General features: G+C 44.0%; 1 protein-coding gene across 1 annotated transcript in view; it reads left to right on the forward strand.

Moving 5' to 3' along the window:
- Window positions 1–18,110, forward strand: part of DGKK (diacylglycerol kinase kappa) — a 158,474-nt gene extending 140,364 nt beyond the window's left edge. Inside the window, exons 16-28 of the mRNA XM_030846711.2 lie at window positions 1,185–1,289; window positions 1,750–1,846; window positions 3,383–3,490; window positions 5,582–5,678; window positions 6,184–6,291; window positions 6,952–7,065; window positions 7,412–7,546; window positions 8,728–8,888; window positions 9,457–9,598; window positions 10,623–10,709; window positions 14,858–14,968; window positions 16,641–16,764; window positions 18,031–18,110. Of these exons, the coding sequence (XP_030702571.2) occupies window positions 1,185–1,289; window positions 1,750–1,846; window positions 3,383–3,490; window positions 5,582–5,678; window positions 6,184–6,291; window positions 6,952–7,065; window positions 7,412–7,546; window positions 8,728–8,888; window positions 9,457–9,598; window positions 10,623–10,709; window positions 14,858–14,968; window positions 16,641–16,764; window positions 18,031–18,110 (1,469 nt within the window). The remainder of the gene's footprint in view (window positions 1–1,184; window positions 1,290–1,749; window positions 1,847–3,382; window positions 3,491–5,581; window positions 5,679–6,183; window positions 6,292–6,951; window positions 7,066–7,411; window positions 7,547–8,727; window positions 8,889–9,456; window positions 9,599–10,622; window positions 10,710–14,857; window positions 14,969–16,640; window positions 16,765–18,030) is intronic.
- The last annotated feature ends 4,106 nt before the right edge of the window (window positions 18,111–22,216 follow it).

The following is a 22,216-nucleotide window of genomic DNA, read 5'->3' on the forward strand; positions in this document are numbered from 1 at the left end:
CTTCCAACCACTGAGCCTATGATGATTTTAGAAAGAAAATAGTGTTCATCTCTGCATGTCTTGCACAGTATTAATCAGGCACAAGGGCTCTGAGAGTGGTCCTGGCAGCTCTAGCATTGATTGCCATTTCCCATAACTCATGACAATCTGCAAGCTTCCAACTCAGTAAGAAAACTCTTTCAACTCCTCCAACTTCTTACTTTAACATTTTGGTTCCCACTTCTTCTCCACAATGCTTCTTTGAAAAACAGATCAGAAAATATAACACCAAGTGTGTTCTACCTGAGCTATTGGAATTGAACAGAAGTCCATGTAGCAGGGAAGTCCTTTTGGCTGGCCTTTGACCTTTAGCTACAATACCTTCTCCTGCCTTGATACTTTTAGGTACAACCTCAGCCAAGTTTCTAAGAAAGAAAGGAAATAACCCTTCTGCACTGTGAAATCATTAAACAGCCAGTTTGCCTCTATTTCTGTAGGTAGTTTCCAAGTAGCAGGGATCAGATCAATCTGATGTAGCCATAACCCTGTCACAACTAATCCTCAGCCTGCTCCATCAATACATAAATCAGATTTAGAAGTGCAACCTGTGGCCCTGGGACAGAGAAAGGCTCCCCTGGCAGCACAGGGATTGAACCTATGAGCTTTGGCATAGGCTGAGCACCTGAGCTATACAATATATAGGCTGGTAAAAGAAAGGAGATTTCTCAAATATTCTGGGTATTGGTGAGACATTTGCTTGAAAGAACGGCCTGGTCCTAGAGGCTTAAGTTGAGAACAAAGGTCATGTGAGTAAATGAATTAACAAAGAGGCGAGAATGGAGGTAGAAGAACAGAAAGTTTCCCACCCTGCTCCCCCTACCCCTGGCCCCAAGCTTCTACTCACAGCCACATTTACTGGACGATAGGAAAAGAGTAACAAGTAAAACAGAGAAAGCTCAGGCACGGATGTGAAGAGACATGGCAATACTGTAAGAAAGCTGAAACCACAAACAGCATCATGGAGGAGATGTGATGATCAAATGGGAGTCTCCATTTGTCTCCCCACACACTGACTGGTATTAACTGAACAAAAGAGATGCTCAAGAAATGTGACCAACCCTCCCTCCCTCCTTTCCTCCTTTTCTTCCTTCCTTTCCTTCCTCTCCTTCCTTCCTTCCCTCCTTCCTTCCACTTTTTCTCTATAGTTCTTGATGAGCAAAGCCGACAGACAATATCAGTCAAGAACTTTAGTTCAACTTTCTTCCTGGAAGATGACTCAGAAGATATTAACCAGATGAGCCCAAGACACCGTAATGATCTTTCTCTTCTCCTTCCTTTACTCTAAGCTTCATCTCTGTCTTCTAGTTCCCAGAGAATAAAGATGTATTTTCATGCATCTTCCTTTAGCCATAATCCTACTCTGCAGTAGATATCCCTCCCTCTTCTCCAGAAACCTCACACTATAAGACCCCATGCCTATGTCCAGAAGTAATGACCCCATTAGATACTTTGAAAAGGCTGGCCTGATGAAACCCAAGATTTGAAGCTGTTTCACTGCCAGCAAGCAAGCAGCCCAGCCTTACTATTCTGTCAGTGGAAGTCCCTGTCCATCCAAGATGATCCCTCTTTGGAATGAGAACCCTGAATATTATCGAGGAGAAAGTCATTGAGCTTGATTCTGCTCCAACAGAGAAAGTGGGGTGAAATACAAGTGGGGGGAAGGGCTTTCTTGTTTGTATCTGACACCAAGGTGACATCTTTTGTGTCTAGGTTCTCGTCTTGGTACTCTGTCTTCTATATCTTCTCTCAAAAGTGAAGACCTGGATAACCTCAATTTGGAGCACTTATATTTTACACCTGAAACTATGTAAGTATTTAAGCCTATAACTTTCCTATGGCTTCTCCCTTTCTCTGGTTAAGAGAATAGTCTAAGGATACCCAGAGTCAAATGCTGACTATACTTACTAGTTGTGTGACCTTACACAAGTAATTCAACCAAACCTCAGTTTCCTCATGTATAAAATGGAGATAATTGTAGAACTTGCCAGATAGGTTTGCTGTATTTATTGAGTTTATATATCTAAAGTACTTGCATTGGGCAGTGTTTGGCACCCATAGTTAGGTGCTATATGTGTTAGTTGTTATTATTTTTTTTAATTAAAACAACTTCATTTCATTTCAAAGAACCTGTTTTTCACTGTTGCCTTTAACAGTAAATGATTGGAGTTGCTAAGAAGTAAGTGGGCATTGAGGGGACTAGCTAGCAAATCTAAAGACATCTGTCTCAATAGCCCTACCTCTTTAGAATATTCCCAGTAGCCAAGTTCCATCACATTCACTTATTTTGAGTTCCATTAAGAAAATCAGTTACATCAGTTAGAGAATCCCCAATTTCTGGACTGTGGTCAAGGAAGACAAATCTCATGTGAGAGATGTAGGGTCAGTTTAGTAATGAATAAAAAAAATCTGTGGTTAAGTAGCTAAATTGTACCTATTTTCAGTTACTCAAAAGAAGGACACAGCTAGCAATTATTTAAGTTTTCTGCAGCTTCCCAGTTATTCCTATATTCAACTCCCATTCCCTTCCACTTTACCATTGGATTAAGCTCATATATGAGGCCTCAATGGACCTACCTAATGAGTTTTGATCAATGGTGTGCTGGAAAATGTTTAACAACCAGCTCTCTGTGGGGAGGAAAGCCCTGATTTATTCCTGGTGTAAACCTTTCCATCATGGCCTATTTCAAGCTACTGATATAATGTCATTGAATGCAGAGTTGGGAATTATAGGCATAATCATCTTACATAAACTGGTATGAACTGGCTCCAACACACCACTGGTTTTAATGGATGGATGCAGAAGAATAAAACAAACTGCTTGGTTTTGTGTTGTTGTATATATATCTACCCTCTTTTAACAGTTTTTTTTCCTTCAAATGTATGGTCACTTTGCCCTTTGATGTTAAAGTGCTACAAAGGAGTTCAGACATCTCTGGAAACAGTAATACAGACTTTACTCTCATCATATATTTTTATCTGAGATACTTAAATCTTCTTTCTTTATGAGAATAAGTCAATGACTCTTATTTCCCTTTATTTTATGTGGAGAAGATAATGGCCACTCATATCTGACAGCCTCCAAAGATGACTTCTTTATTATGAATCCCAATTCCACTGAATCCGCCCAACTGGCTGAGTGTCCTCTCTTACAGCTAACAAGTTAGTAGTTAACACAATAGGACATCTACATGTGCCTCTCAAGAACATTAAGCCTTGTGCCCAGTGTAGAGGGGGACTTCTCTCAGTGGTTGTTGATCACGCAGATAAAGTCTGCAGCCCAATGATAACAGCACTTCTTTCCTGCACCAGTGTCTATTCTCTTCTTCCCTTTGGCTAATTTCAGACGCTTCAAAGAAAGGTGTGTCATGAACAACTATTTTGGAATTGGACTAGATGCTAAAATTTCTCTGGAATTCAACACCAGAAGAGATGAACACCCAGGACAATACAAGTAAGGAAAAGAAACTCCCCTCTCTACATACAAACACACAATCACAATATACACATGTATTCCCACATCCCCTACCTTACAGACAAGAAACAGAAAGAGTCCGTCCTTTGGAAGTAAAACACATTAGTCCCAAGGTTAGTCTAGTGGGATATCTTGCCCCAAATATTGACCAGATCTGTGATGACGCTGCACTGGCATCCTGAACTTGGAGCTGCTTTCATAGTCTTGACCTGTGTTCAGCTAACTGTGTTACTGTTACTGAAAACAGATTACATTGACTCAGTTCAGCCAATTGCCTATCTTTGTTCTGTCTCCAAGAACTTGATGAGGTCCTAGTAGTGGTTTTAGGTCTGTTCTTGCTTGGCAAGGCTGCAAAGTATCAAAGATCGCCCTACTGGTTCTTAGTGCTCCTAACTTGGTTCCCCAGGACCTACTGATTTTACCCCATCTTGTTTGGTCTGCTTGGCACCTTCCGGTACTTTTGTGCTACAGACATACACTAAGGCAGCCTCAGAGTTCTTGTGGTAAATTTAAATTACGAGTAAAAAGAAGCACACCCTCCACCCATCATCACCACCCCCTGCCCACCTGCCACCAGAACTTCTTTCTCAGAGCAGGCCTGGGCTGAGGAACAAGTACTTTATCAGATGTGTCTTGCAAATATTGCTTCCCAGTTGCTTGTCTTTTTTGTTATTATTGCTTGTCTTTTCATTTTTAACGGTCCCTTTTGAAATACAAAAGTGTTGAATTTTGATGAGTTCCAATTGATCAATTTTTTTTTACAGACCATGCTTTTGATGCCATGTTTAAGAAATCTTTGCCTAACCCAAGATCTTAAAAATTTGCTGTTTTCTTCCAAAATTTTTGGTTTTGCTCTTACATTTAAGTCTGTGATCTGTTTCGAGTTACTTTTTATATATGGTATTAGGTAAGAATCTGAGTTCTTCTTTTTGCACATGGATATCCATTTACCACAGCACCACCTTTTAAAACTATCCTTTCCCCCAATGAATTGTGTTGCCACCTTTGTTGAAAATCAATTGACCCTGAATGTAAGGGTTGTTTTCCTAGACTCTCACCTATGTTCCATTGATCTATGTGTCTATCCTGTGCAAGCACCGTGCTGTCTTGATAACTGTAGCTTTATAGTAAGTTTTGAAATTGGGAGATGAAAGTCCTCCAACTTTGTTCTTTTTTCAGAATTGTTTTGGTTGTTCTAGGTATTTTGCATTTCCATATAACCAAACTCCAATTTTTAATAGATAAGGAAACTGAAGTGCCCAGAGAACTTATGGTTTAAAACAGAGTGCAAATAATTTTGTGCTATGTGCTAGGCTTCTTACGTTTCAAAACCCACGCCCTGTGGTGGCTCATTTCTGTGGCTGTACTTTAAAAGCTCACAGTAAATTCTATCCAGCCTTTATAGTGATTGTTAAGTACCCTGCCTGTTTTTATCAGAGACTCTACAGTCAACAGGACCTTGTCCTTCCCACCTCCACCACAAGTCTCCTGATATCCTTGCCTGTCCCATATTCTCTCCACTGGCTCCTACTCTACAGTCTTCCTAGTAAGCTTATTTCTATTCTGTAGCATTGAATTAAGTGTTTAACATACAGGTCTTGGAAATCCCTCCACTTTGCCAGAAAAGTTATGCTTCAAAGAAACTGCAGTCTAAGAGCCACATGTTTCAAATGAAATTGATTCCAAGTGGCTGAAATCTTGAGCTCCCAGAGTGGCACTTGCCAGGGTAGCTGATGTGTACTAGCCAGTTATGCTCACAGCTTTTTATGAGCCTTACTTTCTAAATATAGCCTGTCTCTTCCAAGCCTGAACCAATATCAGAAGCAAGTAAAAATGACAAATCAATGGGATGCTGATGCCTCAAGGAGACCCAGGAACCCATTGCAGCTGGTGTTTGCATAAGGATACCAGTTACACTATCCTAGCATTCCCTCTTGTGTCCAGTTACCATTAAACATGACTCCTCTCTATAAGAAGGCACTTGACGAATAAGATGGTGTCTCCTCTTACTTTTCTTCATCCACTTATCTTTATATTATTCACCCTCTGACTACCTTTATCTCCCTGTAGTAGCCGCCTTAAGAACAAGATGTGGTATGGCCTTCTGGGAAGCAAGGAACTTTTTCAGCGCTCTTACAGGAAACTGGAAGAACGAGTGCACCTGGAGGTTAGTGGAAAAGAGGGTGATCCTTCCTGGGCATGAAGAAAGGAAATATCATGACCCTGGGAATCAACTTTCCTCTATATCCTTAGTTCTTCCCAAGCTTTTTTTTTTTTTTTTTTTTTTTTTTTGCGGTACGCGGGCCTCTCACTGCTGTGGCCTCTCCCGTTGCGGAGCACAGGCTCCAGACGCGCAGGCTCAGCGGCCACAGCTCACGGGCCCAGGCGCTCCGCGGCACGTGGGATCCTTCCCGGACCGGGGCACGAACCCGCGTCCCCTGCATCGGCAGGCGGACTCTCAACCACTGCGCCACCAGGGAAGCCCCTTCCCAAGCTTTAACTCTGATCCTCACTCATTGCTCATGGTAGGAAATCATGAAGATAGATTTCCATTTTATGGATAAGAAAATAATAGCATGAAGGGAAGACAGAGCCCTTCCCCCATCTCTGTAAATGGCCCTTCACATTGGTATCTGAAGAGCCAGCCAATAAGGGCTACTCTTTTCTTTCAGTGTGATGGAGAAGCCATCTCCTTGCCAAACCTGCAAGGCATTGTAGTGCTCAACATTACCAGCTATGCTGGAGGTGTCAACTTTTGGGGAAGCAGCACAGCTACCACAGTGAGTATGGAACAAGGAACAGGGAGGAAGAAAGGCTTGACCCCTCTAAAGTCTATCAGAAAGGAGAGTTGAACTGACTGGAGTGTAGGGGAAGAGGAGGTGGGCTGGGGATCTTTATTGGCAGCAGCTGTATGATGAGGTTTTTTTTTTTTTTTTTTTTAAGGCAATTACCACCCCAGAGCACAAGAATCAACCAAAAACCTCAGGATCAGATAAATTCTTCGGTGTTGCCTGGACTTTGAATTTTCCATTCCTCACGTTTGAAAGATCCTTGAAATGTTACCTAGGCCATGCCCTTTTCTCTAAGGAGGTCTGTCAATAAAATCTCCTGAGAAATTGGCCATGAATCCTTTCATCTGAGCTCACCCAAGAAGGCCATGAGACCAGTGGGACTGGCCTTGGGGATTTATGATGCTAGATTGGACAGGGAGAGAACCAGTTAAGAGTTGTGATCTCAAAAGGGACTGAGTTTTTATCTCAGTGCCCTTTTCCCAAGTTGGCTTCCTGACCACCTTCTTCTCCTTTTAATAATATAGTAGTTTCTCCACTCTTCATTAGCTAGAAAAATTCTCACCAGGAGCTTTCAAAGCATACCTGCTTGTGATAGGCAAGGTGTGGTTTCTCAAGGGTGAGAGGTGTGACACAGTTCTTCCTCCTCAGGAATATGAGGCTCCTGCGATAGATGATGGGAAGCTAGAGGTAGTGGCAATCTTTGGTTCTGTACAGATGGCAATGTCCCGTATCATCAACCTGCATCATCATCGCATCGCCCAGGTAGGCACGGGCCTGGTGGGCAACAGAAAGGGTTTGAGCTCTGTGGCTACAATCCAGGATGTGGGGTAGTCTCAGGAATTAGCCAGGTATAAGAATGACAGGGTGGAGGGAGCAGGTTATCTGGTGGGAAGCAAGGTACTGGCTGAAGTTGGAAACAGAGGTGGTAGGGACCAAAGGAGCAAAAAGCCCATAGCAAACATGTGTTTCCTCCCTGGGACAATCTGATTCACATTTTTGCCAGTCCTGTTCAGATACACATTTGGCCATGACTGTGAGATTATCAGATTGGTCTACAGTCGTTACCTCATTTTTCTCCCCCATTCTCCCTCCTCCTCTTCTCTGGCAGTGCCGTGAGGTGATGATAACCATCGATGGTGAAGAAGGTATCCCAGTGCAGGTGGATGGGGAGGCCTGGGTTCAGAGGCCAGGCCTTATCAAGATTAGATACAAGAACACTGCCCAGATGCTGACAAGAGATCGGGTAAGAAGGGAAAGGCTCATCTGGGGCTCCTACGTTGTCTCATCTATAGCTATCACTTGAGTACTGAATACTTCCAGTCAGGCAGAATTCCTTAAAGAGAGGTCTGCATAATACTTATCTCAGAGTCACCTTGGGTGCTTGTTAGAAATGCACATTCCTGGGCCCCACACAGGCCCACTGCATCAGAATGGAGATGGGTATTTCCTGGGAACTTGCATTTGCAGACAAGCTCCCTGAGACATTCTGATATACATAGACACTTGCAAAGCACTGTCCAAGAGAGTGAGACAAGAAGCTCCCTTCTGTAGTTTTCTACAAAGTTGTACTCCTCCCTCCACTGCACAGAGTTAAAGGCCTCAGGTGGTTATGGAGAAATCTGCTCCCTTCAACAAGAGAGTCTTCATTGAATATGGTCTTTAGGTTCCTCTAAGGCGTCTTAAAATACTGCATTCACAAATGTCACTCACCTCAGCTAAACCACCTAAAGCTAGAAAGGAGCCATTATTAATCAGATGTTCAATGCTTAGAGGCTTTCTTCCACTCTGGCCTGTGGACAGTCCATAGACACAGCAATAGAGAAGGGATGCGATGTCTAGTTTATAAGCTACCTACTTTGTGTTGGGCACTTTACATATATTCTCTCAAGTAGGTCCTCTCAACAATCCTATGAGGTAGATACACTTATTTCCATTTTATAGGTGAGGAAAATGAGGACCAGAGAGGTTAAATACTTTGCTAAAGGTAACACAACTAGTCAATGACAGAAGCACAATTCAAAATTAAATGAGATATGTCTAGCTCTAAAATCCATCAGAATATATTGCCTAGATTTAGCAAAGAAGGGAGCTGAAAAGGGCTCCACTTTCTTATTGGTCATGATACCTACCTATAGGAGCTTCTGGAAGGCAGACATCTGTCTGATTCAAGTATGTTGTCCCAAGACTTGGCATGGTAACAGCAACAACGACAGCAACAACAAAAAACTAAAACTGCTTAGTATGAAAGAGACATTGAATAAAATGTTGGACAGATGTATGGGTGTGGAGATAGGTGTATGGGGGAATGGATGAGGCCCTCTTTCCCCTTTCCCCACAGTACCCACAAATATCAGGCTCACAGATCTGTCACATGCCGTCTTAGCTACAGCAATCTTTAGGCTCTGCCACTGTCTTTATCGCCAGGACTTTGAGAACTCAATGAAAATGTGGAAGTGCAAGCATTCTGAAATCCAGGCTGCCTCTCAACCCCAGCTGGACTCCCAGGAATCTCAAGATAGCCTCTCTGATGAGGAGTATGCCCAGATGCAGCACTTAGCTCAGCTTGCAGAAAACCTCATCAGCAGGTAAGTGGACTGGCCCAGATACAGGGCTGGGAATCCCAAGAAGAGATAGGGAGAAGAAGCCAACTTGTATCTATTGGCTACTGGAGAGCCTGGCCTCAGAAAGGAGTATTGCTCAGAGCTCTGAGGATTGACAGGGACTCTGACATTCTAGGTAGGAAATAGTCTTTGTGGTCAGCAGTAAGCCAGCTTGGACCTCTACCATTAGGCCCAGAGATAAATTTTGATCTCCTCTTGCTGCCCCAGACCCAACAGGACTAAAAATGCTTATCCTTGCCCTTAAATATCAGGAGGGCCTTAGAGTTTCTGGAGTCAGCTCCTTCCTCTATTCTAGCCTCCCACTCTCCCAAAGCACCCAGTATCTAATTCTGGTGAGACAAGGATGGACAAAAGTGAATAGCTAGAGAAGAGTAGAAACATTTTCTGGCATAGGTGGCTCCCTAGAAATGAGAAGAAATAACAGGAGAGAGTAAAGAATACAATTTACCCTTAATCCCAACCCTCACCAGCACCTCAGGCCAGACATCCTTCAGAACTCTAGACTCATTTATCTGTCCTTGCTTTATTACAGACTTACTGACCTGAGTAAGGTCCACCAGCATGTGTCTGTCCTCATGGATTCTGTGAATGCCAGTGCTAACATCCTGAATGATATATTTTACAACCAAGACAGTAGCAATGAGGCAGGTGCAGCTTCCTGCACTCCCATTGAGGTAAGGGGGGAAGCGGCAGATGAAGGAAAGGAGTCAAACCAAATAGGAAAGGGAAGGAAGGGGAGCTGGAGGCTGGGTAGAGAAACTGGGCAAATGACATGGCAGGAAACTGATGGATAGAGTAGAGGGGGAGGCAGATATTGTTTGACTTGTTACTGGGAGAATGGTTGCTGGGAGAATGGTTACTGGTCCAGAGTGGTTACTGGGAGAATCCCATAGCAGATTTCATCAGCCTGATAGCTATCTACCACACTGGCCTCAAGGAGAAATAGCCTGAGAATGGAGAGGAACTTGGCTTAGGCCCTTCCTCATTCCAGGAGGATCCCTATATAACCTGTTAAGGTGACACTTGTCATTGAAACTTGTGCTCCAGGCTGCCTTGGTTTTCCTCTCGTGGGGAAGGTCTAGATTAGATTCTTGATGTTAAATGTGCCATCCTGTGACTTTACCCACTGGCAGAAGATTTTTAAGTGATGCTTTTAAAAAGTAACTTTAGTGCTAGGCAAACAATACAAAAGGGCCACATACAGGGTCAGGGCCTCCTAAAATGTAGGTTACCTATTTATTTGGGGCCGGATCTTAGTTGGAAGAGGCCTGGAGCTCCAGGCCTGGAGTTTCAAGAAGACAGATGGTTAGGCCTAACTTCATGTACCATGGGAAAGGTGGCTTCAGCCTAGTGGCAACAAGTGGCCTCAAACTTACTATCTAGTTTGCATATTCCCTGTTTCCCTATACCCATAGCACTCAATCAGTGATGCCAAATGCCAAGTTGTGCTGTGCCACAGCATACAACACACCAATACAGCTGTACTGGTAGTTGATAGCTGGCATCAGTTTTGACTGGTTGGTGCCCATGCTGAACTACTAGTTGTGCTATATTGTGAATATTACTTTTTCACTTATAGCCACATCCTACTAGCCTGCTCCTACCCTCCCACAGAGAAGCCAGCTGCATGCTTACTAACCAACAACTCCTCTGTCTTTGTCCTTTCCCTTCCTTTCTTTTCCTTTCTTCTCCTCTCAGACTCTAACCAGAAATGATGCAGTAGATGTTACATTTAGTCTTAAAGGGCTCTACGATGACACCAAAGCTTTCCTGGATGAAAACTTGGTGAGTGGATGGGGTTGGAACAGGGAGGGCAAAGTATCCCATCTGAATTTGGTCACAGCCTGTGCTTGGTTCTAGAGCATTGCAAGACATGTAGGAGCATTTTGGCCAGGTGCTTACCTGGCAGTCCCTGCTGTGTCATCTTCACCCAGAGTTGTCATTGATCGTGTCACTTTATAAGTTATGCGAATCTATAGGGACTACCATATCCTTGAAGAAAAGTCTATCTCCTTTGGCAAATGTCTCTTGGGTCCAGACTAGGCCAAACAAAAGCAGCGTTTTCTCATCATACCTCATATAGTTTCAGTAGAAAAGGGTGAGCTCTTTTGAGCTGCTCTGCATCTCCCAAGTTTCCACATACGTCTCTCACCATGTGGAAAGACAGTAAGGAATAGTGGGGAAAGTTGGGGGTCTCTGAGTTCAAATCCCAAATCTGCCCATTACTAGCTATATTAGTTTCCTAAGGCTGCTGTAACAAAGTACTAAAACCTGGGTGACTTAGGACAACAGAACTTTATTGTCTCACAGTTCTGTAGGCTAGAAGCCTGAAATCAAGGTGTCAGCAGGGCCATGTTCCTTCTGAAACCTGTAGGGAAATCCTTCCTTGCCTCTTCCTAGCTTCTGGTGACTTGCTGGCAATCTTTGCTGTGTTCCTTGGCTTGTAGATGCATTACTCCAATCCTCCATATTCACATGGTGCTCTCCCTGTGTCTCTCTGTCTTCCCATGGCCATCTCCTTAAAGGATACCAGTCTTACCGGATCAGGGCCCACCCTACTCCAGAGTCCAGACCAGACCAATGATCCCATCTTAATAATTACATATGCAATGACCCTATTTACAAAAAATTGAGGTACTGAGGGTTAGGATTTCAAGATATCTTTTTGGAGGGGACACAAATGAATCCATAACAGTAGGTACGTGAGGTAACTTCACCTCTCTGGATCTCAGTTTCCCTACCTACAAAATAGGAATTAAAATCTCTACCTATCCAGGTTGTTGTGAGGATTAAACAAACTACTGTATATTATGTGCCTAGCTCTTCCTAGCAGCTTGACAGATGGTAGATTTTATTAGTGTTAGGGAAAATGGACTGAGGCTCAGTTTTTGAGCTACAGGAAGAGTTGCTGTTTCTCATAATGCAAAGCCCATAGGCACACCTGGTGAGTGTGCTTTAATGAGTCAACTGATCATGACTACTCCACTTTAGGTTTGCTGCTAAGGCCCCTAGGAAGGTACTGTTCTGCCTCTCATCTAATTAAGGTTTATTTGAAGAGGGGCCTCTGAGTTGATTTTTGCAAGAAGTGCAGCCACTTCCCCCTTTCCATTTGCACATCTAACTGGCACACTGCACAGGTGGAAGAGTGGTTAAGGCAGTCAGGCCAGGCTGTCCCAGCATCTGAGCCCCAGGCTAGAGTCTTTCAGCCTTCAGCGACAGCAACAGAAGTACCTTCTATATATAGGCAGAGCTAAATGGCCTTGCCAATTTGGGCAGCAGGAAATATGGGAGCTTGGCCTCTTATTGCCACTCAGGATTTCTTGAGGCTCATGGGGTCATGAAAATTGGTTTGTGCCAGCCAACAACCCAAATTGAGCACATATCATACTTAATATAGAACCTGGTAAGGACCCACACACACACATACACACATCCAAACGAGACCTGGGTGCAAACGGCTGCTAAGAATGACCATGTATCTCCAGAAAGGCCATATCATAGAGGTGGCATGGATGTAAGGCTTATTTCATTTTTTAAAATTTATTCTTATTTTATTTATTTATTTTGGCTGCATTGAGTCTTTGTTGCTGCATACAGGCTTTCTCTAGTTGTGGCGAGTGGGGGCTACTCTTCATTACGGTGCACAGGCTTCTCATTGCGGTGGCTTCTCTTCTTGTGGAGCATGGGCTCTAGGCATGCAGGCTTCAGTAGTTGCAGCATGCAGCCTCAGTAGTTGTGGCACACAGGCTTAGTTGCTCCGCGGCTTGTGGGATCTTCCCGGACAGGGGCTCAAACCCATGTCCCCTGCATTGGCAGGCAGATTCTTAACCACTGCACCACCGGGGAAGTCCAGGCTTATTTCATTTGAATGTTGTTATTCCTCCCCTTGAAGGAGGAGAACAGTCAGTGTTGGGAGAGGGATGTAGCCTTTTTTTTTTTTTTTTTTTTTTTGCGGTACGCGGGCCTCTCACTGTTGTGGCCTCTCCCGTTGTGGAGCACAGGCTCTGGACGCGCAGGCTCAGCAGCCATGGCTCACGGGCCCAGCCGCTCCGCGGCATGTGGGATCTTCCCAGACCGGGGCACGAACCCGTGTCCCCTGCATCGGCAGGCGGACTCTCAACCACTGCACCACCAGGGAAGCCCGGGATGTAGCCTTTTGATGAAGAAAATCCCACCCAGTAACTCCCACTTCCCTTATGTGGCAAACTGGCTTAGTGATGTTAGAACAGAAACCAGGAAGTGAGTAACAAAGTCCCCTGAGTCAGTTTGCACATTTATCTCAGAGAAGAGTCCTGAACAAGGTCTCTATTGAAGCCAGAAGGACAAGAGAACAGAGCATAAGATTCAGGCCCAACCATATACTATTTTTCAGAGCCCGAGTCTCTAGGTGCCAAATAGGAAGTCATTAGGAAGCCATTTTATTCCTCTTCTATTATGATTAGGAATCATTTTCTAAGACCCCAATTCCTCTTTCTTCTCTGTGGTTTTGGGTTTGACTATCAAATCCCTTTTGAGCACTGCTGGTAAGTATGCCCCTAAGAATCCCTGCCCCTTTCCCCCTTATCTTGAAGTGATGGCCATTTCTACTTGACACCACTGTTCCCCGTCCCACCACCATGTACACACACGTGTCCTGTGCATCCGGGCTACTCCGTACTGTCCTAAATCATTCGTTGTAAAGCAAAAGCAAGAGATTATTTGACAACATGACTTGTTCCCCTCTCATATCCCATCCTGATTGGTCATAACCTCCAATCCCATCCCTCGCTCATTCACCTGTCACCCATTTGTGACAGACAGCAGGGTTCCACTTAAGGCTGGCCCATGCACAGCAAGAAGCTACATAAGTGCCAGACTGAAAGTAGAGCACATGCCAGAGAGGAGAGATGAAGCCAAAGTAGGTGGGCTGGAAAGCGTGTCAGAGCTGATGATATCAGCATGCATCTGTTCTCCCAGCTCACTATTTAATGGAACATGAACTATCTCACTTATGTTGTTGGTTTAGAACTTGGTTCTTCTGAGTTGGAGATGGTCCCAGAATAATCTATTTTAACTCTCCCATGGAGCATACAGAGTTCATCCTGTGGGTGCTGGGGGTTACTAGGGAATGCTTGAGCTTTGTTTCCTAAACCCATGGGACAAGCCATCATTCACTAAGAGTGAATAGCTAGGGGCTAAAAGCACAGCCTGGGGAGGCAGACCCTCTTTGCCAGGAAGGGAAAATTTGAGCCAATCTCTCTCTAGCCCTCCCCTTGCTTCACAAAGTAGCCTTTAAATTATGGTAACTGTGTAATAAAGATTCCCCCCACCCCAGCATCTGGCCACCCCACATACCCTTTCTGGAATGGTGTGGTGTAAAGGGTAGGCTATAGAGTTGAATAGATCTGGGTTTCTGTCTAGTCATGTGATCTTGAGCACTAAACTTCTTTGAGTCTGTTTTCCCACCTATAAAATGAGAACAATAGTACTTTGTAAGGTATTATCAAGCTATTGGGAAGATGGAATGAAACTATGTATGCACAGTGCCTGGCATATAGTATTTGCTCAAAAATTGGTAGCTATTATTAGGGGGGCACTTGGGTGTCTCCAGGGGCTTGAGGGTCAAGGGTAGGACCCTTATCCTGGACCCTAAGCTGTAGGGGTACAACTTCAGCATTAATTGATAGTGGTCAAAGGGCCTCTCTGCTTGCCAAACTGTGAGCACGCCAAGCCCTAAGGAAAGCATCACTGTCTGGTTGTCTCCTGGATCTCCCTATTGAGAAAGTAAAGAGCTGGCTATACTTTCCACCGACACCATGAGCCAAAGGAGATATAAGTTGGCACACTGTGGTCTCATGGCCACTAGCAGGGACTGGGAGCTGGGGAGAAGGCAAGAGTCTATGAAGGTAGGGTGCTTAGCATTGGATACTCACTCTTTTTCCTGTCTTCACCAGCTGAGAAATGCTGAGTATGAGGCCACACTGCAAACTTCCCTGGATGCCATGAATAAGGAGTTTGAAAAGCTATCTGAGATTGACTGGATGAATTCAATCCTTTCTCCAGAGGTATGTGACCTGTGGATTGGGAAATAAAGGGGAAGAGGGATTCTTCCTTGGTGCTTTGCCTTCCGGTGTGGGCCAGGACACAGTGACTGATGTAGCATAGGGAGGCCAGTAGTGGCTTTCAGCTTGAGTTCAATGGAGCCTCCTCCTCCCATCTCCTCACCATAAGTATACAGGACAAGGCAGAAGGCACACTGAAAAACTAGATGACCATGAGAACATAACCAGAAAGAAGAACCACTCTGTATCAGAAGATTCGGAGAGAATAAGCAAGAATGGTCTTTTTCTGTGCCTTTCTCCTGGCTGCAATTCCCCTCCCGTGCTCAGTACCTGCTGCTGGGACTGAATTTTGTCTGGTACATACCATTATGGCCAATACCAGGTGTTTACAGCCAACATCTGTTCTAAATGGTTGGTGCCCAGGCCATACTGGTGGTTAAATCTACCAAATATCACCTCTCCTTGCTGCTTTCTGTCCCTCCCACTCTGGGAGGAAAGTAGGCTATCTCAATGCTTTCCCCTAGCAGGTGTGTGGCTTAAAAGAAAATCAAGCATGGCAGCTGTGGCTATAATATAGCTGTGGGGATGTCATCATTTTTTGACAATTCTGAGTGCTCTCCTGAGATTGAAAAATAGTCCCATTTCATAAATCAAATGACTCAAAGATGTCCACCTACCACCAGGTAAATTATACCTTTTACGGTCTGACAGGGTTTTTCTTTAAATTTCTCCGCCATGGAACTGCTCACTTCAACCTGTAGGAATACTTGGTTCTCCTACTCATTATGCCTGTTTTCTGGCTTCATACACCAGTTATATGCATGTGAGCAAGCCATACAAGCATGTTTGGACTAGTGCAGCAATTGGGCTACCATTTAAGAGAAAAAGCCATAGGCAAATTTAGGTCTTAAAGGATTTAATAACTTTCTCATATGCTTTTGCTGCTCTTGACCAGTAGCCCCCTGGGGAAGAAAAACATGCTGTTATGCAGAAAAGGAAGCACACTCTTGTAGCACCCCATTCTTACTCAGTTCAGCTATCTTGCACCAAGCTCCTGACCTAGGCAAACAGACTGGATATTGAGAGAAATGAAGCAAACAGTCCATGCTCTGAGGTCTCAATATGGGAGTCTGCCTGGCCTGGGCATAATCTCTTTTCTGGACTTCAGCATTTCCATAAAGATGAAGAAGTGAGGCTCTAAAGAAGGGCAGAATAGATTGAAAGAAAGACAGGAAGATGTTGCTCTTTCACTTGATACCAAACTTGCTCACCTTAAGGCCACAGAAGGCGCAGATCCACTTTGGTGGGGAAAAGCAGAATGAGGGTCAATTATTTATTGGACTTTCCAAAGCTTTGGTTCCAAGGGAAGGTCCTGTGCCCTTCCTTTAGGTTTCTTCTGAAAGGCAATTCAGAAGAGCATTTATTAACATGAGATCATTTATTAAAGCTTTTAGCAAAGTACCTGGCACAGAGTAGGATCTTGGTAAAGATCAGATGCCTTCTAGGGCACAAGACTAGTGAGTAGGGGTATCTCCCATACCTGGATAGATAGCAGGTATAGATAGCTGCCTGCTTCTTGCAGCATCCTCGTTCACCACCTTGCCAGGCCTCTAGGAATTGTTTCTGACTATTAGGCAACTAACATTTTGACCTTCCTCTTGTTGTGGTTTGCCAGGAAAAGTCTTCAGATACTGACAGTAGAAGCCTCGGATTGAAAGTTAAGTTCCCCAAATTGGGAAAGAAGAAGCCAGAAAAGGAAGACAAACCTAAATCAGGCCAAGGCATCCAGGGCTTTATTGGTAAGTTTCTCCCACAGGCATCGAGGTCATAAAGGATTCCCCAGCAGCCTGGGTACTTCCCAAAGACCTGAAGCTCACATTAGAAATGTGCACGGGTATGGTGGTGATGGAGGAGGTGGCCGGCTGGGAGCCAACCTTAGGGGATGCCAAGCAGTCTCTTGGACAAGGTGTGAGTTAGAAAGTGATATGGAGGGAATTCCCTGGCTGTCCAGTGGTTAGGACTCCACGGTTCCACTGCAGGGTCACGGGTTCGATCACTGGTTGGGGAACTAAGATCCCGCATGCCACACGGTACACCAAAAAGAAAAAAGAAAAAGAAAAAAAAGCTCCTTAAAAAAAAAAAGAAAGTGATATATGGATACTGACAGGGAGAGAACCTGAGAGGCAACCTTGCTTTGTGATCTCTGTGATATAAACAGCTGAAGAGAAAAATGAGAACAGCCAGTACCTTTCTGCTTGACCCATTCCTTTCCTCAGTGGATAAAGTATGGCAAAACAGTCATATTTAGATCTATTTCCCAGTCAAATACAACTACAAGCTTTTGGTCCTGCTCCAGAAAGCACTATTATTTGAGATGGGTTGGGGGTGTCAGTGCTGGGCACCTACAGGGTCAGGAACAGGTTCCACGACCTATCTAAACACTCTTATTCTTTATCTGTTATAGTAAATCCCTGGAAATGCAAAATTTGTTTCATTATTTGAATTTTGGTTCCACCCCTTCTTCAGAATTGGACTTAAATGTTCTTGATATATCAGTGGGGCTCAAAAGAAGGTTCCCTTAGAATTGTCGGCTATGCCAATTCTGATGTCAATCGTCTCTCCTAAATTCTGAGCCTAGATGACCTGGAAGCTTGAGATGGGGGGAAAGGGATGGAGGGTGGCAGTTTGTTTTGTTTTTTGAGGAACTGAGACTTCATACAGATGCCAAGAGAGAATCTCCTGGACCAAGTTATGTTTGGTCCAACTGGTTTGAGTCCCTAAGAATCTGCCAGTTGGGAGACCCATGGTGCTTGAGAGTCTTTCTGAAGACTCTGAAAGGGTCAATAGCAGTTTCATGGATTATCAGGTTCTGAGAACTCATCCCATTTGTGTTTGGCTTGCATGACATCAGCTGGTTTTCTAAGGTGGTTTAAAAATGGTTGGTACAATAGGAACAAACCAGTCTGTCTCCTAAAGGACTCTTTGCTCTCTTTAGCATCCATAAATTTAGGCATCTGGCAATGTGCTAACCTCATTATTTCTATACTTGCTTTTTTTCTATAAAGGAAATTTGTGGCACCGCAGACATCATGAAGATGAAGCAAAAGATGATGATCCTCCAACACCATCAGGATCTCAACTATAACCCTTGAAAGCTGGAAGGAGAACTCACAACATTTAGGATTCTACTAAAAACTCTTGAAACCTCAATACAGCCTAGACTAAATTATTTCAGAACAAACATGAGCACCACCAAGAAAGATCCTCCAATTCTTTACACTAATACATTTTTTTCCTGGACTCAATCAGGTCTCCTTAGAGGTTTACATTTTCTCATTGGCCAAAGATTCTTGTTCCGAGTTGTCTTGTTCAGTTCTCCTTCTCTTCATGCATCTTGAGCAACTACAGTATTTAATTGAACTAAGCTTTTTGTGAATGGCCTGGGATCTACAAAAGATTCAAGGGAGTTCACCTTTTCAGGGAGTTGGGGAATGTTTTTCTCTGACTGGCAGAGAAACTGTTGATGCTAGGGAATGAATGAAAGAAATACTCTCAGGGAGATGAGGAGAGGGGTCAGGACAGCCAGGCTTGGTGGTGTTTCTCCCCCAATCCCTGTCAATTGCAACTTGTGACTTCAGAAGGTCTCTCCTAGTTGGCCTATTAAGATGAGAACTAGGTCCTGGGGGCTTGTCCACTTGCCTCTTACAATGACCATGTGAAATCTTTTCTTGTGGTGACTGCTCTCTCTGCAAACCCTTTCTGTTTTTCCATGTGCGCATGTATGTCTTTGCACATGTCCAGGTGGTGCTCTGGTGGCTGGGTGGGCCCATTGGTTGGAACTCACCCCTATGGCAACCATACAGGCTCCCTTCCTACTGCCTTGATCCTAGCCTGCATGCCTCCATGGAGTGTTTGCCTGCATTCTTGCTGGATTTTTAAACTAAATGTTTTGCTGCTGTGCTGCAGTATAGTTATGTATAGAGACATATAAAGATGTATATATATAAATATATATATATATATATATATATTTTTAAGAACTGAAAATACAACTCGACCTCTAAATGACCCTATAATTTATTGTGCTAACCCAGGAATCCCTCCCCACCCTGATCCCATCCTCCACCCCCATTACCCTACACACACATATGCCTCTACCAACTGCCCTAGTTCTTGGTGGAGCTTCTAATCTTTTGGTGCATTTTCAGTGTCTTAGAAGTGGCTGGGATCTACCTATGGCCCAGCTGATTCTGATGCCCCCTTAAAATTCTGAGCCAGGCCACAGAAAGGGGAACAAAAACACCAATGCCCTAGAGAAGGGGGCTAAGCTGGCATGCTGCCTTTTTCGCTCTATCTGTCCTGGACTCTACATCAGCAACTGCCCAACCTGTGCTGTCCCCTTCCCCAATAAACACTATATGGAGCAACCAGGCCTTGAGCTCTGTGACTCAGATGTCTGAGCTAAGGACTGCCTGACAATCAAGTCACAGCCTAGGCCCTTCCCCACAAGCTCCATCTTGGCCTGCATCTTCTGGGCAGGCTGTTGGTTAAGTCCCCAAATCACTTTTGAATCTCCCTTCTTGCTCCTTTCCCTTGAGTACAGAGGGACATTCAAAGTGACCAGAAAGAACATGACCCTGGGAAAATGGAGGCTAAAAGCTTCTGCTTCTCCCATGGTTCTTCTTCCAAATTTCTCATGAAAACAAACCAGGCCAAAATTGCTCCAGATCCCAATTAGCATTTTTTTGAATGCCTGCGCCCAGTCAGGCAAATCTAATCAAACTCCAGTATTTCTCCAGGGGTTCTCTCATGTCTGCCTTGTATCCCCACCCACCCTCAACTTATACCTTTGAGTAAGTGTCCCTTCCCATTTATCAACAGAAAGCCAGGAAACTGGCCTCTCCCTACTTCTCAGAAAAACTTAGCGTGCTCAATTACCTGACTCAGTCCAATCGCTGGTTTATCGAGGTGCACAATCCAACTCTAAGCACTGGTTCTCAACTCTGGAACTCCACCAGCCTAGCCCACTTAAACCAGCCACCTGTGTTCCACCTCTGCAGGGGTGAGGAGAAAAATACTAACAAGGGGATAGTCCCCAGACGTCTGATTGCTGTGCCAAACAAACAAAAATGTCCTAGCTCTACAACTAGGGAAGAAAGTTAATGGAAAAACATTGAGAGAAAACATTTAAAACTTATTTAAGCATCAGAATATGTTAACTTACTGTATGTACTTAAGTGGGGAATGTGCTGTTGCTGTGTCTTTGGCTTTCTCCGTATTACTCTTTCTTCCCAGGAGGAGGTATTAGATCAAATCAATAAGGTCACCGTTGCAGCCCAACTTGGCTCCTCCGTGGCTGCACACATTAACAGCTGCACACACGTTCACTCACAGAGTTGGGAACCAAGTTGCATATTTTTCAGAAGAGCCTTTTTCAAAATGAAAAATTTCCAAATGAGCAAATTTTAGGAAACAAAAGGAAGTCCTGGGAGAGGGTAGCTTTTACTTGGCAGTGCCTAAGCAGGGCTGTGTCTTGTAATTATTTTTATCACCAATGACAGTAAACTGTAATAGTACTCCATCTCTTGTGTTTACTTTGCTGACTTACTATCCATCTTTGTATGTTGTAATGCTACTCTTGCTCTGTTGTACCATCTGGATTCCCTTTTACCTACCCTATCCTCCCACCCTGAATCAGAATGATATTGAATGAAACCACTAAGATTGGAGGCTGGAGTCAACTCATGGAGCAGAATTGATAGGGGATGAGGCCCAGGAGCAGGTGTGGCTTGCTAAATCCCTTGGTTACCTCCTAAACTGCTTAGTTACCAGTTGTTTCCCAAAACAAGGAAGACAGCTTTGCTGAGCACTTGTTTTTGCACATACTAGCTTGAAAACAAAGCAAGAAGTGGTGATCTCTTTCTCAAGGGAGGTGGCCCATCCTCTGGAAGCATAAGCTCCTTTCAGGACTTCATGGTTAACTACTTGCAGTAATATAATTGTTCAGGTGGTGGGACCAGACACCAAATATCCATCTCAATTATGTTCAAAGTTGACATCAAGAGCCAAAGTTCTGGGGTTTGGTTGCATCTTTGGAGCACTTTCTGAGGGACTGATTGAATGGGCAATTCCTAGCAAGAAGAACAGTGGGGAAGGAGAATGCCAGTGGATTTGGACTGCCATCATCTGCTTTTGGTGTCAATACTACAGGAGGTCAGCAGCTATCATTCACCTCACCGGAAAAGGGCCTGTGTTTTGTCTAAAGGGGCAAGGGAAGAATAAGGAAGACATTTTCAATTTAATAAATTAGGTTAAAGTTGATCAGAAGAAACAGTTGGGGTTAATGTCATCTTCCCTCAGGACACAAGTAGAAGAATTTTAATTTCATAAGAAGTAGAAACTAATACCAAAACAACCAAACCCATTAGCACCATTCCATCCTGTAAAGGACCTTGATTGGCTTTATGGTTTGTGGAATTGCATTTGTCTACTTGTCTGCTAATCTTTAATCTGTTTTTTTGTTTGTTTTGTTTCCTCAGAGACCCCTGCAAGTAAGCAGCAGGGCCAGGGGCTGACTGGGGGAGGAAACTGGGGTAGTTATGGGGTAACAGGAAAAAGCAGAAAGAAAAGGTCCACAAAGTGTGCCTATTCCTCCTCCCCACAAAATGGAACACCAGTCTTCAAAGTTAATAAAGTTTTGCTTCTTAAAGTATTTTAATAAATGGATAAATATAATCAACACCAGTGTCTCATCATTTACCTCAGCATGGGAGGAGTTGAATGGTGGTGGAAATGGGGAGTGGGCTTGGGTTGTCATCCAAGCTCTAAACAAGCCACATGCATGTAGGGATGGCAGGTGGCGAGGGGTGGGGAACAGCAGCAGCACAAACTAAGACTCTCCATCAGGGTGATCATAACACTGAAAGGGCTGCTACAAAAAGTTCTAAAACCTGAAACAACTCAGGACAATCCTATGGGGGAATACCTGCCACTGTATTTGTTTTAGAAGCCAACTCTCTGCAGGATCCAGATTCCAATGAAATGAATTAGTTACAGGGGAGGAGAACTGAGGTAGAGTACAACCCAGATTGCTAACTAGATGCATACATGCAAAAAGTACCTCGAAAAACGTTCGACAATACAATCTGCTCCCCTAAACCATACATCACATACTCCTCTCCCTTCCATAAAGGTTGAAGTGGGAAGGAGTGTTCTGTTCAGATGCAAAATTGGCTAGGCCTGGGATTGAAA

The sequence above is a fragment of the Globicephala melas genome, chromosome X (assembly GCF_963455315.2).
Source record: "Globicephala melas chromosome X, mGloMel1.2, whole genome shotgun sequence".
NCBI classification, from domain to species: domain Eukaryota; kingdom Metazoa; phylum Chordata; class Mammalia; order Artiodactyla; family Delphinidae; genus Globicephala; species Globicephala melas.